This window comes from Triturus cristatus, chromosome 1_2 (genome assembly GCF_964204655.1).
Source record: "Triturus cristatus chromosome 1_2, aTriCri1.1, whole genome shotgun sequence".
Lineage (NCBI taxonomy): Eukaryota > Metazoa > Chordata > Amphibia > Caudata > Salamandridae > Triturus > Triturus cristatus.
This window is the reverse complement of record NC_140580.1, coordinates 1,058,375,457-1,058,395,862: the sequence shown is the minus strand read 5'-3', so window position 1 is coordinate 1,058,395,862 and position 20,406 is coordinate 1,058,375,457. Positions and strand designations below refer to the sequence as shown.

The window sequence follows — 20,406 nt, the reverse complement described above, 5'->3', positions numbered from 1 at the left end:
TCTTTATAGTCGGGTCAAGTATCTTTGCTTTACCTGCTGGACATTCCTCCAGCGATGCTTCGCGCAGGTCCAGATTGTTCTCCAAAGTCTCTCCCTTGTGCAGGGATTTCTAAGTGGGAGTGGAAAGTTCTAGAGATGAGGCACCTCTGCACTGCCATAGGGTGACATTTCTACCACTGTCCCAACCCTCCTGCACAGCATTTCCATGCTGGCACTGTTAAGTGGACTTTTTAAAGATCTTCTTTGAGATCCTGAGTCCTTCCCCTAACCTCCAGAGCTGCGTTGTTCCTTCCCTCAAAAACTTTAAAAGGCAGCCTCTCTTGCGACTGGCTGGAGCGGTCTGGTTACTCTCATTTGATTCTGTGGTGTTGAGCTTTCCCACGTCAGGTGCACTATGAAAAGTATTTAGCACTTGCAGATTCTGTCCCCACCCCCTCCCCTTCCACGAGCAGTCCTCCTTACTGGCAAATGGCCATAATGCGTGGTGACCTTTGATCCTCCAGTTGGCCTGCAGAGTAATTAAAGTGGCCCAGCAGGGTGATTCAAAGGACCGAATCTAGTTAGGAGTTGAGTCAAAGACTAATGATTAATCTTGCAGTGGCACAAGGAGTGCAGATATGTGGAAACAAATGCCAGATCTGCCTTTGGTATCCTGATTTACCAAAGGATCCGTGCATCATATAATTCTGTAGACCTAAGTTTGGTGAAATGGTATTTTGATGCAGATTCATAGCATTGTATAACACAGTAAAGCGCTCTACATTCTTCAGTATAACGCTCACTCATATTGAAAGGCATGCCCAGGCCAGCACCAATCCCTGAAGGGGCCCTTCGGTGACAGGCCCTTCCGCGACCGCCCCCTTCATGCACCTCTATACAGATTCCAGGCTGAATTAGACTGTAGTTTCACATGCTCCGCTAGGTCCCATGTGCACACGCATGAGCTTCCTACTCTATCATAACATTAGCGGAACTTATCTTAAAAGGGGGGTACTGTCAGTTTGCACTCTCAATCCATGATAAAATAGCAGAGCATTCAGTGACTGATCTCCGATAGTGAGACTCACTCACGACAGAATTCCATAAACCAGGTGGTCCGAAAAGAGAAAAATCCAGGGAGATTTATTGGGCTGGAACCTTTTTCTCACAACTTCCTATTAAAACATTTAGCACCTCTTATAAGCTTGACATTTCACAACAGTGAGAGCTTGTATTCCATAGAGTTTATTAAACAGGAAATCTATACATTTAAAGTATTAAATGAGGAAAGCAAAATAAGGACCCCCTATAAGTTCATTTTATTAGATTTCCAAAACCTATTTCACACTGGTGTGTAATTATGCTTAAGACAGATTTAACACCGGTAAGGCATTTTTGTTCTTTTAAATACTGTGGTGATATTTGACAAATCTGTGCAAAACTTTTGGAAAAAAAAGTTCATCCTGGGTTCTTCATGGCTAGTTTTGTGCAAATCCATGAAGTCTGGACAAAAAAAGCAGGGGCTGTCCAAAGTGACATTTCCTATTTTAATTGGCATAATATTCTTTGTTGCTCACTACTGAATAAACAGCTGAACGGAATTACATAAAACTTGACATTCACGTAGAATTTTATTGAGCCTTTGATAATCTAGTGTAAATCCATTCAGTAGTTTTTGAATAATTAGCGTTTTAAAAGTGCGGATTCCCTAATTAAATTCGAAAAATAAAGGCACACCTTTCAATTACAGAGCTTTTTCTCCCATTATCCATTGTGAATTATTGAATTCAGTGGTAAACTTGCCAATCTGTCATGCTCTGATTGGATGACCATCTCAGGAAAATGTCTGTTATGGCAACCATTATCCAACACGGTGCACTTGGCATCACGTTGGGAAAAATAAAATATGCATGCGTGGGCAGGGGGAGCCTACTCTTACGAGGAGGCACATTTGGTGGAAAGAGGGCACAGAGACACCTCTCTGGTAATACAATTGTTAAAGTATTTTCAATGTCAGATTCGCCAATCCTGATCCTAGCCTTCCTTGGGACCTCTGGACCTTCCTTAGCATTCACCAATCCTGAAAGATACTTTTCTGCAGTACAGTGGCTGTTAGCCAAACCCCACCGGGTACAGAGAGGATTTGCCATCTGTGGTAGGCTTGGAGCAGGGCCTTGTTGTACACCAGTCTCTGCGGCCAACTTCCGCTGCGAACGGCCGAAGGCATGTATTGTGAGGTTGGCTACCCAAGGTGGTTTAGGCACAGGGCCTGGCCGAAGGCAAGGGTCTGCGGCTAAGTCCAGCTATGCAAGGCCAAAAGCCATGTGCAGCAAGACTAACCATAAATAGGAGTTTAGATAAAAGAAACTGTTGAAACATGCACTTAAACAAGCTTAAGAAATTCACTGAAAAAAGTTAAATGTATTTTATGGTTAAAAACCAAAAGCTAAAACTACAGAAATTCAAAAGATATTCTTAGATAAACTGTTCATAACTCGCATGCAAGTCATGCACTGCTTACACCTTGTATATGACATTACTCTTGACATGTTAAATTACATCATTGATGACATCTCAAATGACATTAGAACATGAATCTTATAAGAATAAAAAAGGGAAGTAAGGCGTCTTGCCATAAGCAGCAGGTGCTTGATGTCTACTGGGGAATGGATGCAGGATTATAACCATGCTCTGGGGCCCTACTGTACATCGGGGAAGGTTGTAATCAGTGGGCGTTGGATGACCACAGAGGGGTGGGTGCAGCGCATGGCACTGGGCACGGGCCTGCTTTGAACTGCTGTTGTACAGGGCTGAAGGCCATGTGCACTGGGGGTTGGCTACTCATGAGCACTTCAATGCAGGTCTTGTCTGACTGCCAGACCTTCCGAGCAACCACGGCTGCACACCTTTGAAGGCTGTGTGCAGTTGGGATTGCCACCTGGGCCCAGAACCTGGCTATTGGTCAGGCCTTGCGTCCAGCCCCCATGGTGAATAGCTGAAGTGATATGCCGTGGGGGTTGACTAAAGATTAAGCCCTGTGGGTATTCCATGCTTTGCACAGTCTTAGGGCAAGTGCAGTGTGGGTTGGTCTCCCACAAAGGTTTTGGTACAGTGTCTGATCCAGCAGCTAATACCTGCTGCCCACAGATAATGCATAGTATTGGTACCCCTGTATGCTGTCATCAGTGATATCATCAATGTCATTGTAAATGTCATCACTGATGTCATTTAACATGTCATGAGTGATGTCGTATGTAGGGTAGTGTTATGTGTCTGAGTTAGGCCCAAGTAGCAACGCTGCACATTTTCTTACATTGCCCTCTTTCTGCATAATAACATTTTACAATAGCCTTTTGCGCATATTAACGTGCGTGACAATGTTGGAATAATTTCTCTGAAACTGCTTTGCTTACACATTTCGCTTTCTGCAACATTATCATGATGCCTCGAACCATGAGTGCAAAGCCTTTGCACAAGCTTTACAATGTCATTCTATCGTAATCCATGGGGCGACGGGGCTATCTGCATAACAATGCTAATATGTATATACATTGCAAGGATGCTTTTTATTATAAATAAAAAGCATTTCCGGGGGTTAGCCAGGTGGGACACTTCTGCTGACATCGAGAGGTCCCTGCATGCTGAAGTTTCACCAGGCAGCTGCCTGACCTCTCCTTGAGGGGTGCACTGTTCGTGACCAAGACGGGGTCCTACATTCTGCACCAGCAGGCAATGGGGTTGGATTATCATTCTTGGCCACACACTCTAGACACGCATAGGGTAGGGATTGCATAATAGGAGTACATCTGATTACTACTTGGCTTTATGTGCCTGCATACATACACTGTTTTTAGCACCATGGTGGAACTATACCTGCTATTTACTATTTTGGAGCTTGTAATCACCTTAATATGCTTCTGTCTAAGGATTATCACAGCACATGTACTCTATACAAGAATAATATTGGTTCAATAAATATATTGAAGAATGTCCCATTGTGTGTTCTCTGTATAATTTTCTGAGAACAAGAGTGACTGAGTGAAAGGGTTCTAGATCTGTTACCACGATCCCTGAGGGGTCAGGTTTGTCATGTTCAGTGGTTGCCAGAAACCGTTCGCTCCCTGTTTGGGATAGAGGTGATCGTGGTGGCATTGAGCTGGCTGGTCTCTTCACCAACATATACTATTGGGGTGCATGGAATCAGAATAGGCACCATGCCCAAAGTTTATGTTGTCCACAAACACGCAGGTCCTACGGATTAGTGAGAACATCATGACAGTGGTAAGTAGTGTAGGACAGGGGTGCAAGTTATGGATAGTTTACGTAACCATAACAATTGAATTTCATTATTTAAAAAAAATATTTCGATACAGGCAAAATCAACTGGGACCATACTAACGCCCTAGTAATTGTGTTGCCAGGTTCATCATATTGTGTTCTGGTTAAATTCCTTTGTTTACACCTATTGCAAAAAAATACAAATCATGGATAAATGTACATTCTGACGCACTGAGTGCAATATGCTGTCCATTACCATTGTTGACAGAAGGGCCTCATCGTTTCCTCAAGCTATTGGCTCTCATGAATCATGGCCCCTCCCTACGATCAACAATGGCCATAAATAGCATATTACCCTCTCCAAATGTGTGTTTGTGTGTACATATATACATTTACATTATGCACAGTAATGAAAAGTAATATTCTCTATAAAAATAAATTTTCATTTGATAATGCACTACGAATGAAAAATATTCAGGGAAAGCTTTTGCAAGAAAGTAGGAATTCCAATGAAAATTCATAAACAAAATAAACATTTGGCTAAATACATGTGCATTTCAATAGTTTTCTCAAGCTGATGAAGATACAGAAATGAATGTCTCATTGTCCTGTGGTTCAAGGGAAGTTGGGGATCACAGAAGAGTCTTCTTGAGTATGTGTTTTGAGACGAAAAGCAACCATCCTCTTGGTCCTTTGATTGAGGTATTTTTTATTTAATTACAGGGAAGGTTAATCCCGACCAAGAAGTCAGGCTATTTCCCAAGTTCTTCTGTAAAACCATGTCCTCCTGATGATGGAAGGGTAAGTACTAATGAGGCAGACATTGCCAACGTTCTGGGCCTACCATGCTGTGGAAGCTGCCCTCTGTCTTAAATTTGTAACATACTAGCTAGATTGAGCCTTCTACATGGCAAGTATGTGCTCTCTAACTTTCACTTTGCTGTATCAATTTACAGCCTAATTCTGAGTACTGCAGTGTGTTTGAAATCAGTGGTATATGGGCCTGGTCTTAAGTCATGAGTCCCATGCAAATTGACACTTATGTATAATTGTTTTGCATGTTCAAATTCCTCTAGGTAATAAGTGGAGGGTTTTGCACAGCAACAACAGTGCAAAAGGGAATATCTTGCATTAGTATCAAAAGCATTGACCATCGGAAAATATTGCTTTCCATTTCTATGTTTATGTAGATTATTTCTAGAGCGCAACTGTTATCCAAAGCATGTGTCCTGGTGCTAATGCCGAAGAAGGGTCAACCGAGGGAATAAGAAGGATGGACTTGGGGACTTGAAAAGATCCAAGTCTCGAGCTTTTTTTTGTAAAACACGGTGGTAGCCTTGATGCATCTGATTGTCAGTGGAAGTTTATTCCACAGAGATGGGCCCAGGAGAGAGAGAGATCTGCCCCCAGACCTTGACTTACTAACCCGGGGAACTTTGGCAAAACAAAGGTTTGCAGAGCGAAGGTTTCTTCGGGGTGTAGAACTTAATTCTAGCTTGTATATTGCCCGGGCCAGTTCCGTATAGAGCTTTCTGGGTAAAAAGCAAGATCTTTAAAATTATCTTTTTTCTCACCGGGAGCCAGTGAAGACCATGAACAAGTCGTGTTGCATGGGGATTATGGGGTAACCGTAATATTACGAGCCGCTGTGTTCTGGACCAGCTGCAGCCTGTACATCAGGTAGTTGGGTATGCCCATCTAGAGTCCATTCCCATAGTCTGTGATGTGATCAGGGCTTGGATGTCTTGTCTAGGCGTAAAGGACTGAAGATAAAGAAACTTTCCATGATTGTGGACGGGCAAAATTCCCATAATTTGCTATCTCGTACTTATGTAAAATTTTGGCAAAATTACTTGAAACTACATGAAATGTAAATATGCCAATTGTTGATGGAAGAATGCATTTCATACTGAAACAAAAAGTACAAAAGCACCGCAAACAACCACATTCTGTTGTTCCTGTGCACTTCCGGTACATTTTTACTGTGAATGGTAGCTTTGTGGTAAAGTTTTATTGCAAATGACGGTTAATTGCATGAAGCTGTGTTATGGCAGAATTTCGCATACCAAGTGTAACATGAAATTCCCAAAATTAAGTGATTTACTCTGGCATAATTTACATTTCTCCCGGGCCTGCCCATTACATACGAGATATCTCAGAACCAAGTGCCACATCTGCCCTGGAAAATCCAATGTTGTGCTGTTATGGTGGTTCTCCTGAAACATTCTTGTTTGATTTGATTTGATGTATAGACTTGTTAATCGCATGTATGCCCAAGGGCGTCTTGGCGCTGGAATTGGCAGGAGCGCTTAAGTTTGGAAGGCCCTGGTGATTCTTACAATTCAGTTGGCGAATAACCATGTTTTCAACAGTCTTCTAAATGACAGGAGCGACGTGCTGTTCTTTATCGGGATCGGTAGATGGTTCCAGGTCTTCGCTGTCCCTAATAGGAAGCTTCTGCCCCCCAGCGGGCCTGCTTATACCTGGGAATTGACAGTAGTTGTGAATGAGCTGACCTTGAATTTCTGGCTGGCGTATACCTTTTGAGGTGTGTCCTCAAATACAGTGGTCCTTTACCCTGTAGGGCCTTATATGCTAGGCATTGTGATTTAAATGTAATTGATTTTTCCACTGGGAGCCAGTGGAATTCTCTCAATCGATTTGTGCCTTATGTTTTTTCCGTGCACCCGAAGAGGAAGCTGTTAGCATCCAACGCATGGAAGAATTTATTTTATGGTAGTCTACTACTGTGTACAATTAACATAATTTAATAGCCATTTTATTGTTAGAAACTAGCTTAGTTCTGGATCTCCTGGACATTAATAAAAGGGGTTTAAAAATTTATTTTAAATTACTATTTTCTAAATATTTTGTCTCAAAGCTGAAGTTGTACCGGCAGATCTGAAGAGCATCTCATGAAAATGTCCTATTCTAAAGGGTCTTAGACAGTGCACAGATCATTGTTTCTCTGCAGCAACGAGTCAGTCAAAGGCTTTATTTCGATAAAAATTTGTATCATAAAAGCAACAACGTACATACATAAAAGATACAATTTATCGTGTGGGGAAAAAGTGCTAAAAATTGGGCCATCTGGGATCAGTGTAGGGAAACGGCGAAGTAACATTACAGAGAAGACAATAATAAAAACAATGATTAATCAAATTAACCAGTTGTCTCTACGCCGACCTACAACATAACAATCTTAAAAATGTCCAGCAATAAATACATTTGGCATATGATATAAAAAATGTTGTTCCCTTTGCTTTTGATTGATAAAAGACAAACAAAGGAATGTAAAATTTAAGTAGACGAAAGAGTCATATCAGAACGAAGAGACTTGAGCCTGATTATCCATGACCACCCAAGAAATGTGGCCCCACCACAGACCAGCACAGCACTAGTATCTGATTGTAAGATTCTAAGGGCTACACGGTAGTTCTACGTGCCCAGCTGTCTGCAGACGGGTCTTAACCATCTGCCTCTTGGGTTTTTATAAGCTGGGCACTCAAACATAAGGTGTGCCGTGCTTTCGACCTTCCCACTACAGCTCGGGCAAATTGCCAGAGTTCGGTGGGGAGGCTTCCATTTTTTGGTGTACTCTCGAGTTGGTAGTGTGCCTAGTCTAAATTGTCTGTAGAGGTTTCTATCTCTTGGTTTCTGAACAAAGTCAAGGTAGGGCTCAAAGCTGAAAGCTTGTTTGTGTAAATAAAAATCTTCGGTTAGTCTGCCGTGGTTGGGATTGCTGATCTCTTGTGTATCGATCCATGCCCAATAGGCTCTTTTGAGATCAGTCTTGTTTATTGGTTTTCCGGACTCCCAGGCTTCTCTAAATCCCAACAGGAGAAAAAACTTCTTGATATTGCTCAACCAACCAACTCTATGTGAGCCCAGGGTATTCATCACTTCTCTAAGGCCCTCTACATACTTTGATAGCTCAGGGGTGCGCCATAAGCGGGCCGAAAAAAGCAAGGGGCGCAGTCTTGCCAGATCCTTGATTGTTCGCCTACCCAAATCGCTAAATAAGGGTTTGAGAGGGGTACCCCTTGGGATTGAGACCAATTCCCTCAAGAATTTGTTTTCTGACCTGGAGATTTCTTCGATGTTATCGAAACCCCATAGTTCGGCGCCGTACAGAGCCGAGCTAACTGCTTTTGCTTGATAAATCACTAAAGCAGGTGCAATGGGCCTGCTCTGCGAGGAGCGATGTTCTTTGATAATAGCCCCCGCAACCCGCTTGTGATTAAGAAGCATCTTGTCCAGGTGGGGTCTCCAACTAGCATTATCAGAAATTCTAATGCCAAGATAATCAAAAGTTTTTACAAGCTCGAGAGGGATTCCATCTAACATAGGGGTGATTTTAGATGGTCCACGTGATTTGAACGAGAGAAGTTTGGTCTTTAAGGTGTTTATAGACAAGCCTCTCAGATTACAAAACAAATAAAATCTATCCAAGAGCTTCTGCAACCCTGCCGGAGTCTTGGAGATTAGCAGGGTGTCATCTGCAAAGAGAAGGGCGGGGACCCTATCACCCGCCAGCGCCGGGGCATATGCTGGAATATCTTGTAGAAATTTTACCACCCCATTCACAAATAAAGAGAAAAAGGTGGGTGCCAAAACACAGCCCTGGCGAACTCCCCTATTAACAGGGATTTTTGCGTTTTTTTGGTTCTGGGTTCCCCATCTAACCTGGGCATAATTGCCCTCGTGCAGGCGAATCAGAAGGTCAAGGATTGGCGAGGGCACACCCATTTCCCTCATAACTATCCCTAGGCGATCTCGAGGGACCAGGTCAAAGGCAGTCTTCAGATCTATAAACGCCAAATGAAGACTGCCCTTGCCAATCAAAACCACCTTCCAATATAGGAGGAGGAGTCTGAAGACCTGGTCAATTGTACCTGTATTTGATCTGAATCCTGCCTGGTAGTGAGACAGGATATTGTTCTCGTTAGCCCACAGCAGGATTCTCTCCATCAAGACCCTGCCAACCACCTTCTGACCAGCATCAATAAGGCTAATCGGTCGGTAGTTAACAGGGTCCTCCCTGGAGCCCTTTTTGAATATTGGGATCCACGATTCGGGAACAGTGGATTCATTAATGAGAGCATTGAGCAAGATGGTAAAGTGCTTTGCCCAATTTTGGGAATCAGCTTGGAACAAATCTCCGGGGAGACCATCTGGGCCAGGAGCCTTAGCTGGGACTATTTTATTAATGGCGATCAGAACCTCAGATTCCACAAAGGGATCACATACCTCTGAAATAGAGGTAGTTACTATTGGGCAATTTGAAGGTCGAGAACTTTGTACATCCTCCCCAGAACAGAGTTTTTTAAAATGAGCGAACCACTCTTGATTTGGGATGGTATCAAGATCCAAACCTGTGGACTTTCTACACAGGTTCCAAAAGGCATTTCCGTCCTTTGCCAAACTAGCGGCTTTTAGTTCAAACCAGTGGGATTCCTCCCAAGCACGCTTTGCTCGCGTCACTGCCTTTCTGTACTCTTTTCTAGCACTTTGCACTTGGTGAGAGTCAGAGGTTTTAACGGCAGTTATTAGTGTGCTCTTTTTTTGTCTACACTCCGAGCTATACCATGAGCCAGGTATTTTATGAGCTTTTTTTTTATTTCTAGAAGGGAAGGGTGTCAAAAAGAATGAGCCTATCCTCATAACTGTGTCTGTGTAAATGCTCCCAACCCTTGAGCACCCGTCTAGGTCACTGCATGCTTTTTGTAGTTCCATGGTATTGGCTAGCAAGACCTCCTTTATGGCAATCTGTTTTTGTTCATTACAAATGATTTTGGGCCATTTAAGATATCTCCTGCAATTTGATGGGACTACTTCCTTAAAGAGCATGATAGAGCAGACACCAGAACTTGATGGATCAAGAGACCATGGGCTCTTCATAGTTAAGCACAGAGGATTATGATCACTTTCAATAGATGGAACTATGGTCATATCCACTGCGTTTCTCCATAGTCTGCGGTCGATCACGATATAATCAATTCGGGTTGGGCAGAACGTTCTGGGGAATGTGTTGGCACCAAGGATATCAGATGGAAGGCGTCCATTGGCTGCTCTTAGGCCAAATTCTAACGTTAGGGCGTTTAGTTGGATTACTACCGGTGTCCATTTTTTAATTGGAGGTAATGTCAAAGATGGTATACACCACCTGGCGTCCTCGTTCTCAATCTCAAGGAAATCTTCTGTAGCCAGGGGTTCGAACGTACAGTTCATGTCACCTGCCACCAAAATAAGAGAATCCGGCAAACACGAAGAGAGATCGTCTCCCAGGGTTGTGACTATTGATGACTTAGAGCCTCCACATGTTCCTCTAATATAAACATTGAAAAGCTCGATAACAGGACCGCCCCTAAGCCCTCTCAATGTCAATCGCATCACGTCTGGGGAAATGCAAAAAAAATCACAAGCCCTAAAATTGAGAGTAATGCTCACCCACACTATAAGACCTCCTGAAGGTCGCCCTCGCCCCTTTGAGACGGCTGGAACACAAAAACAGGCATAGCCAGATTTAAATAATGGAACAAGGCTCCAGGTCTCTTGGAATATGCATACATCATGGCTTGCGATCAAATCATTCCAATCTGGAAGAGAAAGCTTGGATCGCAGGCCAGCAATATTCCAAGAAATTATTTTAAGGTTTAGAAGAGGGGGCGATAAGGTATCAGTAGCGTGGGTATACAATTCGTGTATTTGGGGTGCATTCACTCCGCCAGCGTTAGTTACACTGGTGTTGTGAATCGTAGCAGTAGTATTTTGGGATTGGACCAATTCTACACTAACATTAGGAGAAATACCTGGTTTGCTCGATGGAGTCACATCTGGAGTTAGTCAATCAATATTGTCAAGTGCAGAATGGTCCTCCTCAGATAAGCCCTGTGCAGCACCCCTCCTCCTATTTAGTTTGACAGAGGGAAAACGCCTGAATTGAATAGCAGATAAATCTGGGGAGGAAGATCTAAACTCTAAAGCTAAAAGACCCTCAGCCAGGGGATGACTGGCCAAGGTGAGTTCAACAGTTTCTGTGAGGTTATCGTCAGATCTACGTCTTTGGGCCCGAATTATGTCATCCCTTATTAGGAATCGGCAGCCCCTAACGTGACGTATCCAATGAATAACCTTATTTTTCAGCGACCCTTCATCCTCTCTCCCCTTTGCTGCTGGGACCCTAACCATAAAAACCGTAGGCTTGTTAGAAACTAGGGGTATTTGGGCCTGGTTGATAAGTGGAGGTGAGCAGAAATCATGAATTCTACGCAGTGGGTTGGCCTGACTGGAGCGGTTGGGCAAAGTGGAAATCGAATAAGGCTTCGTCGAAAGGTTACCGGAAATAAGCCCAACTCTGGATGTTACCCTTGGTTCGTTCCTGCTATGTTCAGATGGAATGGCAGGGAAATTCTGATTTTCAACATGACTTAAAGATATAGGCTGAGTTGGAATAGGTAGTGGTAGTAGAGGGGATTTATCTGAGGGAATGGACGGTGGGTGTAAAATTGACTTTTTGATAATGGTCATCAGCTCCAAAATTAGTTGTTTCATTTCGCTGATTTCTTGCCTTAACGATTCAACAGTTTTCCCTACGTCAGGTACCTCCCCACCCATTTGATCTTGAGACTCCCCTCCCTCTTTCCTAATAACCGTGAGTTGTTGGTCTGGCTCTGAGCCTAGTTCCGATGATACAGCTAAGTCAAGGTTATCAGTTAATGCCGCATAGCGGTTAGAGCACACAATAACTACAGGATCAAGAGGTACTGGGTTCACATCAGTTCTCATAAAGTCTAAACCAGGAGAAACCGCCGGAGGGGTTCCCTTGTCGCTCCCCCTCTCGTCATTTTGAAGTACTAATTGGCGGGAGGGTACTTTGAAAAACATTTGAGGGATGGACGTAGTGCCGGATCCGTTTTTCCTCAAGGTAAATGGCTCAGTACTAGAGATAGGTAGTGAGTCTGGGGCAGCTTGTAAGATTGTTTCACAGTCCTCAACCAGCATCTCTATACGATTCATTAAACCAGGGCCACTTGTTAAAGATTTTTTGCAAGTCTTCTTGGCCTTTTTCCTTTTTTGCTGACCCACCTGTAATTGTTGGGATCCCTCCGGTAACATCCAATAACTTTCTTTTGCCCATCATTCAGAATGTTAATTTATGATGTTAAAATAAAACACTGGTCCAAGAAGAAATGACTGGCACAGGGCTGGGTACAACACATATGATTAACCCCGCAATGGTATGAACATTACCTTTGGTTGGACTCCAAGGAGGCCAACTAAACCTCAGATAATGGGCCCAGCCCGGCCTCTTCTGGCCCCTGACGGCCACAGATGGCCCGCCCTTTGCCCGGGCTTAGCCCGGCGGCCGCCCGCGCGCCTCCCGCGGGACGGGAATCCAACCTCCAATATATACAATCCGCTGTTTAGGGGAGTGGCCGTTGTTCGTCTGTGTGCCCCGCTGGAGCCTGGGGCTTAGAATCCCTCCGTAGATGCAGGCAGGCAAGGTAACTGCAAACCCCTTGCGATGCGTCTCCCACGAAGCGGGAGGCGCGAGTTGTTAAAATAACCCCCCACTGATTGGGTGAGTGACCTCTGTTCGTCTGTGTGCCCCGCTGGAGCCTGGGGCTTAGAGTACCTCCGTAGATGCAGGCAGGCAAGGTAACTGCAAACCCCTTGCGATGCGTCTCTGCAGCAACCAATAATGTATGTGGCTATATAAAATGTTTGTGATGCTTCCTCAGGACAGCTGGGTGGGCTGCAGAACCCTCTGCCCACTGTCCCAGGCCACCGTCCCAAGCACACCAAAGTTTTTCAGTAACTCTTTTGAGGCCGTCCAGCCCTGTCTGTGATGCTTCCTGTCCTGAAATAAGGGTTAACTTTAAATGGTGCTGATGCCAGGGACGTATCTTTCATTAGTGCAGAAGGTGCAATGACACCGGGGCACAGGGGTAAGCTGTGCCCACCACACCCTAATGGTGTCTATATTTAGAACCCAACCTTGACAAAGCAGGAATATTTTCTCCACTCGTATTAAGGCCCAGAGCTTGCTTGTTGCAGCTCCTGCTGAGGCCTTGATTAAAACTTGCATTTCCTAACACAGGTAAGTGAAATACTGTACTTCATTCATATTATTGTAATGCCCTCTATAAGCAAAGGCAAGTATTGCTTGACCTGGCAGGTAGGTAGAAGACATCCAAGAAGCAGCTTAGCAATGTATTGGAGTAAGAGATTTAGATATTGAGTCTGTCTGTCTCAGAAAAAAGGTGAGTCAGCTAGTAGTGCTGGATGTTCTGTATCAGTTGGTCATCCCCCTTTGCTCAGTTGGGGTTCTAAAGCAAATCAGCCAAGAAATGCTTCTGATATGGCAATGAGTTCAGTGCTGTGAAGGCAGTAAACTAACATTGTATGGTGAAGTGTCACCGTGACATGATATGTGCCTATAATTGCAATGTTTTTTTCATATTTAGCCTGGAAACAACAGACCACCATCCAGAGAAATAGACTACAGCGCCTACCCCTGGTGAGCCAGTCTTGACGTGAGGCCACGTCAGACCTATGTCTTGTGTACTAGCCTATATGCCCAACCTTGCTCCCCCATGTTCGTGTTTTATCCTGCATAACTGTCCCTATTTTATTAACACAAAATAACTTGACATTTCTTTTATGTAATTGTTTAGTAATGCATAGACTTGAAAATTAACATATTTTAATGTTTTCTTTGCTGTTCATGGACAATAACGTAATTCCATTCTAAACAAGGCTGTCAAGCATGCTGATACTTTGTGGCTTTCATTTATTTATTTTATTTTTGAATTCGTAGTATAGTGCTACTAAACGCTGAGGTTCTCAGTGCGCTTTACAAAACCTTTTGCAACGTGGAGGCAGTCATTATGTCTATTGGAAATCTTGTGTACATCTGTGACAAACCGTGTAAAATATATGGTGGAGATGGCTTTAAAGTGTTAGATGTGAAGTGGTACCAGCACAGTATACTCAAACACATAAAGAAGAGAACAGGCAAACTACCTCAGTAGTAGCAGATCACCAAAAATAACTAGTGAACGTTCAACATACATGAAACTATGAGATGACTATGTAAGTTATAATAAGTGTAGTTTAGATTCTGTGTCCATCCAGAGGAAAGGAGCATGACAGGAACATCGGTTAGCATTCAGCCTATACGTTTGTAACTAATTTAAAGATGTCGCAAGAAAACTTACTATTAAGAAAAAAATATTCTCCCTATTTTGCAGAAGAAACTCAAATTGTTTATCTCTCTAGCCCTTCATAGTATGCAAGCGGTAGGAATGGAATAGCCATTTTTTCAGCTTCAATGATCTGAAGCACATGCTTGCTGAAATGTAATGACATTTTTTTAAATCTTGACATAGCCAAGATATGTTGCTTGACATTTTCTGTGGAGAGGGGTGGATGAACTGAGGTGGATAGCTGGATAAAGGGAAGGAAGGAAACAGAATATGCAGCTTACTAAACTGTTTCCATAGGTTCGCTGGAAACATGGAGAGACCGCAGACGGACAACCTCCTCAAGTCGTACGTCACCGGCACATACTTAATCAGGGAGAGGCTGGATGAAGCAGAGCGGTTTGCAGTCAGCATAAAGTAAGAAACCCCGGTGTTATCTTTATTGATGAGATTATGTTTGACTTGTACTATCCGATATTGAAACTTGATGTGGATCATAGAGTAAGTCAAAAGATCTCCACCAAGTTGGAAATATTATTTCAGGGAAATGTGTTTGGCATAATAAAGGCTCAGAATTAACAATCACCCCAGGAACAAACATAGAAAGGGTGCACACAAGAAATTGTCTAAATTTAGAAAGAACACTTCCAGAGAATGGAAACTGTTCACAAGGTCGTATGACTTGGGTCAAACCAGCGCCTAAGACACAGGAGACCTGCAGAAGCGTCCAGGGCCCCATCTGAGGGTGCATGTCAGGATTTTCCAGTCGCTGGTGAGGCTGTGGCAACTTACTTACATTTTTCCATCATGACAGTGGGTATTTATCCACATGAGGCAGCTCTTTCCTCATGGTTGAGGGTCTGATGGAACTGGCCTCACCAACATGTCTGTATTGGGTATGTGCTCCCAGCCCGACAATTGGGATACATTTCCAGAGCTCGCATTAGTAGTGTCCCTGATGTGCTTGGGTTTTTCTGCCAGCACACCAGTGAGACTTTTTGTGTGTTTCCAAACAAGACTCCAATATATAGCTGATCTTGTCTAGGTGATGCTGAAAGCTTGGCTTCGAGGAGAGAGCTTGCCTCCCATAAATCTCTGATCGAATAATTGCTTCAAGCCAGCAAGTGATGAAAAATACATTTTTTAAACTGATTCCTGATTAGTGTGCGGATTCAGCTACTACGCTGCCTTGTCACACCACGTAGGCCAAGACACTGTCCAAGCACAAGCCAGCTAGTCCCCCATACTGACTCCTAGCACAACAATCTAAGCACTTATTTAATTAAGGAGATAATTGCTACCTTAAGTAGGATACCCAGGATACAGGTTAATGTTTTGTTTTTGGAAGTCCTGATACTCCGCGAGGGGTCCTGGATATTGTAGTCAGGCTAGTCCAGCAAGGAAACGTTTTGCAGAAGTCTAGGAGGGGTGCATGTCTGAGTCTGTATCCTTTAGTTTTACTAGCACAGCTGCAGAGCATGGTTGCCCCCCCCCCCAGGTTTTTATGAGGAGGCCACAAATGGCCTCCTCTTTGAAATTAATTTGCCTACCCAGTAACTTTTGAGATTGGTGCCTTTCCAAATACCATTAGGGCACCAATCGGGAATTCCTCTAGGGTTCCATTACATGAAGAATGTGTTCATGTCTTTGTCCAAAAATGTTAGGTGTCTTGATTGAGAACTTGCATTTTCAAATACAATTGAAACAAAAATACAAAACCCTTTCAAGTGTAAATCCATTTGGTACTTAAAATTATGCTTTGCGAATTCAACTCCGCATCACCACTTATACTCCCTTGTCACTTCAGATTGCACTGACTTTTTCTTTACTGTCCAAGAGAACATAGGCAGTTGAATTTGTAGTTAAAGGGTCTTAGGAAAGAATCCGGAGCAGTGAAGCTGTGTCATTAAACTGGTCTGATGTCATACACTTGAGTGAAGATATTCCAGCCAATAAGATAACATTGACTCGATCTGGCCATTGTTAGTCTGAAAGGATGCATTGAAACACAATGTAAGTGTGCACTCTCATTTAGGAAGGAGAATCTTAGCAACTTCAGGTACATATTGAGAGAATAAATCCTGGATCCCCTTGCACAATCTTTGTCTAATATGTTATTGGTCCAGGCAACCACTCTATGCCACGCAACAACAAGCCTTTCTCACAGCTGCAATACTATTAGTTTGCACTTCACAGTGATGCTTACAATATACTTAACTATTCAGTCTATGATAAATTGTATATACTCTGGTTTACCTCTTCCTATGAATGTCAAAACAATTTTACTATTCTCTAATTCAAGTATTCAAGTATTTTATTTAGCAGTTACTTAAAACCATTGCTACAGAGTATCTCATAGCGTTTCATTTATAAGGTATAATTTTTTTAAAAAGTATAAAAGAATCAGTAAAATCAGTGCAAAACATTTATTTAGCAGCATCCGACTCTTTTCTTTATGGCTATAATGTTGTTCTGTCCAAAGTTGGCGGCCGGAGGTTAGCATCTCGATTTTGTGGCATTCTCTTCTCTACTTGTCTCAAATATTTTACCAGGCGGCAGTTCAGCTGAGTGTCCTCTGGTGCGAAGCACGCCAGCACAGCCTGCCTCCGTGTGCGGATACCTCTCTGGTTAAAGAGTGGCTTTAATTAAAAGCTGTTTCTGTTCCTGTGTTAGTTCTTTGCACGTACAGAGCAGGTGCAGCATATCTTCATGCACCTCACCGCACAGGCGACTGATGGAATCAGATTTTTTTTTAACCAGTGTGGCTAGTGCTTTATGCATGGTAGCAAGCCAAGTCGGTACCATAGGAATTGTATTTTAGTGGATTTGGCAAACCCTAGGGCTAGGTATTTTTGAGTGGCGAGAGAGGAGTAGGAGCTCCGGATCATCCAGCCTTGCAACCTTCTGGATAGGGCTGCCTTGTCTTCGATTCAGGATTGATTTTTTACTGTTTTCTTTGTTATTTTTTGAGAAGGCAGTGGCTTATAGGTGTTTCCCAAAGCTCGATTAGACCCAGGGTGGTCAAACTTGCTAGTAGGTATTTTGTCGCTGGTGATATTTTTTTCTGTTGTAGTTCTGACCACAAATACCAATTTATGGTTCCTGGTTTTGATTTTCTTACTTTGTCCCAAAAGATGACTATCGCACCTTGTCTTGCAAGGGTGTGTTTTTGAACTCCAAACTCGAGCCTAATCTGTGCTGGAGAGACTCTTGTTGGTAGATCAAAGATTATTCTGTACACCTTTGCAACCACACCATCCAAGATCTTGGAGTCCCTTCCCCTCTGTGCCTCGCTCCCAGAGGTTATTGTAGGCAAACGTTTTGCCCGTATTACTTCGACCAATGGGGCAAGTGAGGGGCCGCTCAGTTTAGAGTTAAGGTTTCTCAACGAAACTGCTAGAGCTATTCACTTCTTTTTAATTGTGTCCCTTTGTGCTGCAAAATGCCCACCTTTCTCGATGATCACCCCCAAATATTTATACTCTTTTGCTGAGTCTATGCAGGTCTTGCCCCAAAACCAGACAGGTGTTTTCTTAGAATTCTTTTTGATTGTCATAGTTTTGGTTTTCTCCAAGTTAATATTCAGATTATTTGCCTCCGAGTAATCAAATGTAGTGTTAAGAAGATTCTGTAGACCCACCTTCGTTTGGTTGATCAGAACTAAGTCATCAGCATAGAGTAGATATGGTAAAACATTGATTCCCGACTTTTGTAGAGTATGAATTGCGGGCGTTTAGTAGCGGGTTAAGGTCTGCAAGAAACAGGTTAAATAGGGTTGGGCCAGCACACAGCCTTGCTTGAGACCTTTTGTTGTTGGTATCTTTCTTGATAAGGCTGACCCGTTCCCCAACTTTTCTTGAGTCCCGGTCCCAGTATGCAGATTAATTAGCGGGTTTAGTAAAGCCTGTGGTATGCCCCAGCCGGCCAATTTTGACCAAAGTCTGTTGCGATTTACGTGATCAAAAGCGTCCCGGTAATTGATAAAGCACAAGTGTAGTGGTATTTTTGTAGCCTCTGCCTTATCTATTAACAGAGTCATGGTAATTATGTTTGTTACAGTTCCAACAGATTTGGAGAAGCCAGTTTGGTTTAAGGGAATAATCGAATTGTCTTCTGCCCAATTTTGCAATTCATCCAGCAGAGTGCCTGCAAAGAATTTTGCCTCATTAACCAAAATGGCAACTAAGCGATAGTTCCTAGGCAGAGTCCTATCACCTGACTTAAAAATGGGTGAAATTATCGAAGCCCACCAGGACGAAGGAAGTAGGCCTGTCTGCGTTATTTCCAAGAACAGTGGACTAAGTGCTTTTGCCCAATAATCTGCATCTTGTTTATAAAGCACGGGTGGTATTCTATTTGGGCCCGACAACCCTTCTTGTCTTCCCTTCTTAAAATAGCTTTTAATTGTTTTAAGGTGATCATTTGAGGTTATGAATCCCTGCAGTTCTCCTTGGTTCCATTCATGTGCTGATACTTTATAATCATTGGGTTGATGCTCAATATTGGTATTCTGCAATTTGTTCCCAGGTTTTTTTCCTTTTGCCCTCCCCTATGCATAAGGGTTCAGTCTTTCATATCAGGAATTATTTTATTGAGTTATCATTGATTCCTTCTGTAAAGTTCCTAGTGTAGCCTGAATCAGATCATTATATTACCCAGCTCAGTGGTACTCATTGCTATGATCCTAAAAAGATGAAATGGTGATTCAAAGCTCCAAATCTTTTAAACATATTAAATCCCCAGAGCTATCTAATCCTAGTCAGGGTGGCAGTTCTAATTAGATTATCATCTTAGACTGAAAACTGCCAAGGGTGGGTGGAAAGTTGTGCTGTGTTTGATCCAGCTTTTTGTGTGTTGGCTGGTCACTTGATGTAGCTTTGCTACCTTTTTAAAAATATGCTACTTTGAATGTTGTGATGACTTATTGATTTTGCAATTTTTCGTATTTGTCTAAGATCTCATTTAGGACCTCCTCAATATTGCCCTTCCTAAAGGACCAAACCAAACCCATTTTTCTTTGTTTAATGTATTTAGTTTTATTTCATTTGCGGGTTGTATGGAAATTTCAGAATTGCATCCTGTCCTACAGAGGGCTTAACATGGCCCGAGGAGAAAACAAAGGTCAGTTTTGCAGATAAAATCAGACCAGATGCCTTAAAGCAGATACGTTCTAGTCAATAGTGTGACAGTGTGCGTCATGGAATAGGTGAGTTGTCAGTTTTCGATGCTCCTGTGGGCCGGTTCTATGTGCAGGTGCTTGGAAAGTAAGTTTGAGAATGGAGCGACAGCCATCACTAGGAGGATGGGCCTGATCCATTATTGACAGCAAGCAGCAAATTATCCTCACTGCTCCTGTAGAATAAAAAGAATTCACATTTGATCTAATTGACTTTTATTGTTATAGTGGATTCATCATCATATTTTGAACCAGCGGACCCACTGTGTAGTAAAACATGAACCTGTGCAACACGCATCTAACGGCTTTCCTTGCTTGCTTTGCAGATTCAATGACGAAGTGAAGCACATAAAGGTGATCGAGAAGGACAACTGGATCTACATCACGGAGGCAAAAAAGTTTGAAAGCTTGTTGGTAGGTTTTTTTAAAAAGTACATTTTTATCTGCTTAGTTTATGCTTTGTCTTGCACCTACGCACAGAATGTGGGCAGGGTAGAGTGTGTCTAAATTGCTTGGTGCTTTTCTGAATTGACAAATCTAAAGGTATGGCATGACATGAATCTAGGGCTGAAACCAGGGAGTCTGATGGATTATTGGCTCAACATGAACTTTTGGGTGCTCTTCACTCCTTAGAAGTCAAAGGGTGATGGATGCCAATGGGTGCAATATACTCTGTTCAACTCTGTCTGTCATACCAAGGACATCGTCCTTGCATGCGGCAACAACAAATGGATAACAGCAGTGGTGGTGAAAATTGAACACATT

The 20,406-nt window shown here is 42.9% G+C and overlaps 1 protein-coding gene across 1 annotated transcript in view; it reads left to right on the top strand.

The window, feature by feature from the left end:
• VAV2 (vav guanine nucleotide exchange factor 2) overlaps positions 1–20,406 on the top strand; it is an 805,614-nt gene that overhangs the window by 758,561 nt on the left and 26,647 nt on the right. Inside the window, exons 21-24 of the mRNA XM_085612602.1 lie at positions 4,981–5,058; positions 13,728–13,780; positions 14,766–14,882; positions 19,968–20,055. Of these exons, the coding sequence (XP_085468728.1) occupies positions 4,981–5,058; positions 13,728–13,780; positions 14,766–14,882; positions 19,968–20,055 (336 nt within the window). The remainder of the gene's footprint in view (positions 1–4,980; positions 5,059–13,727; positions 13,781–14,765; positions 14,883–19,967; positions 20,056–20,406) is intronic.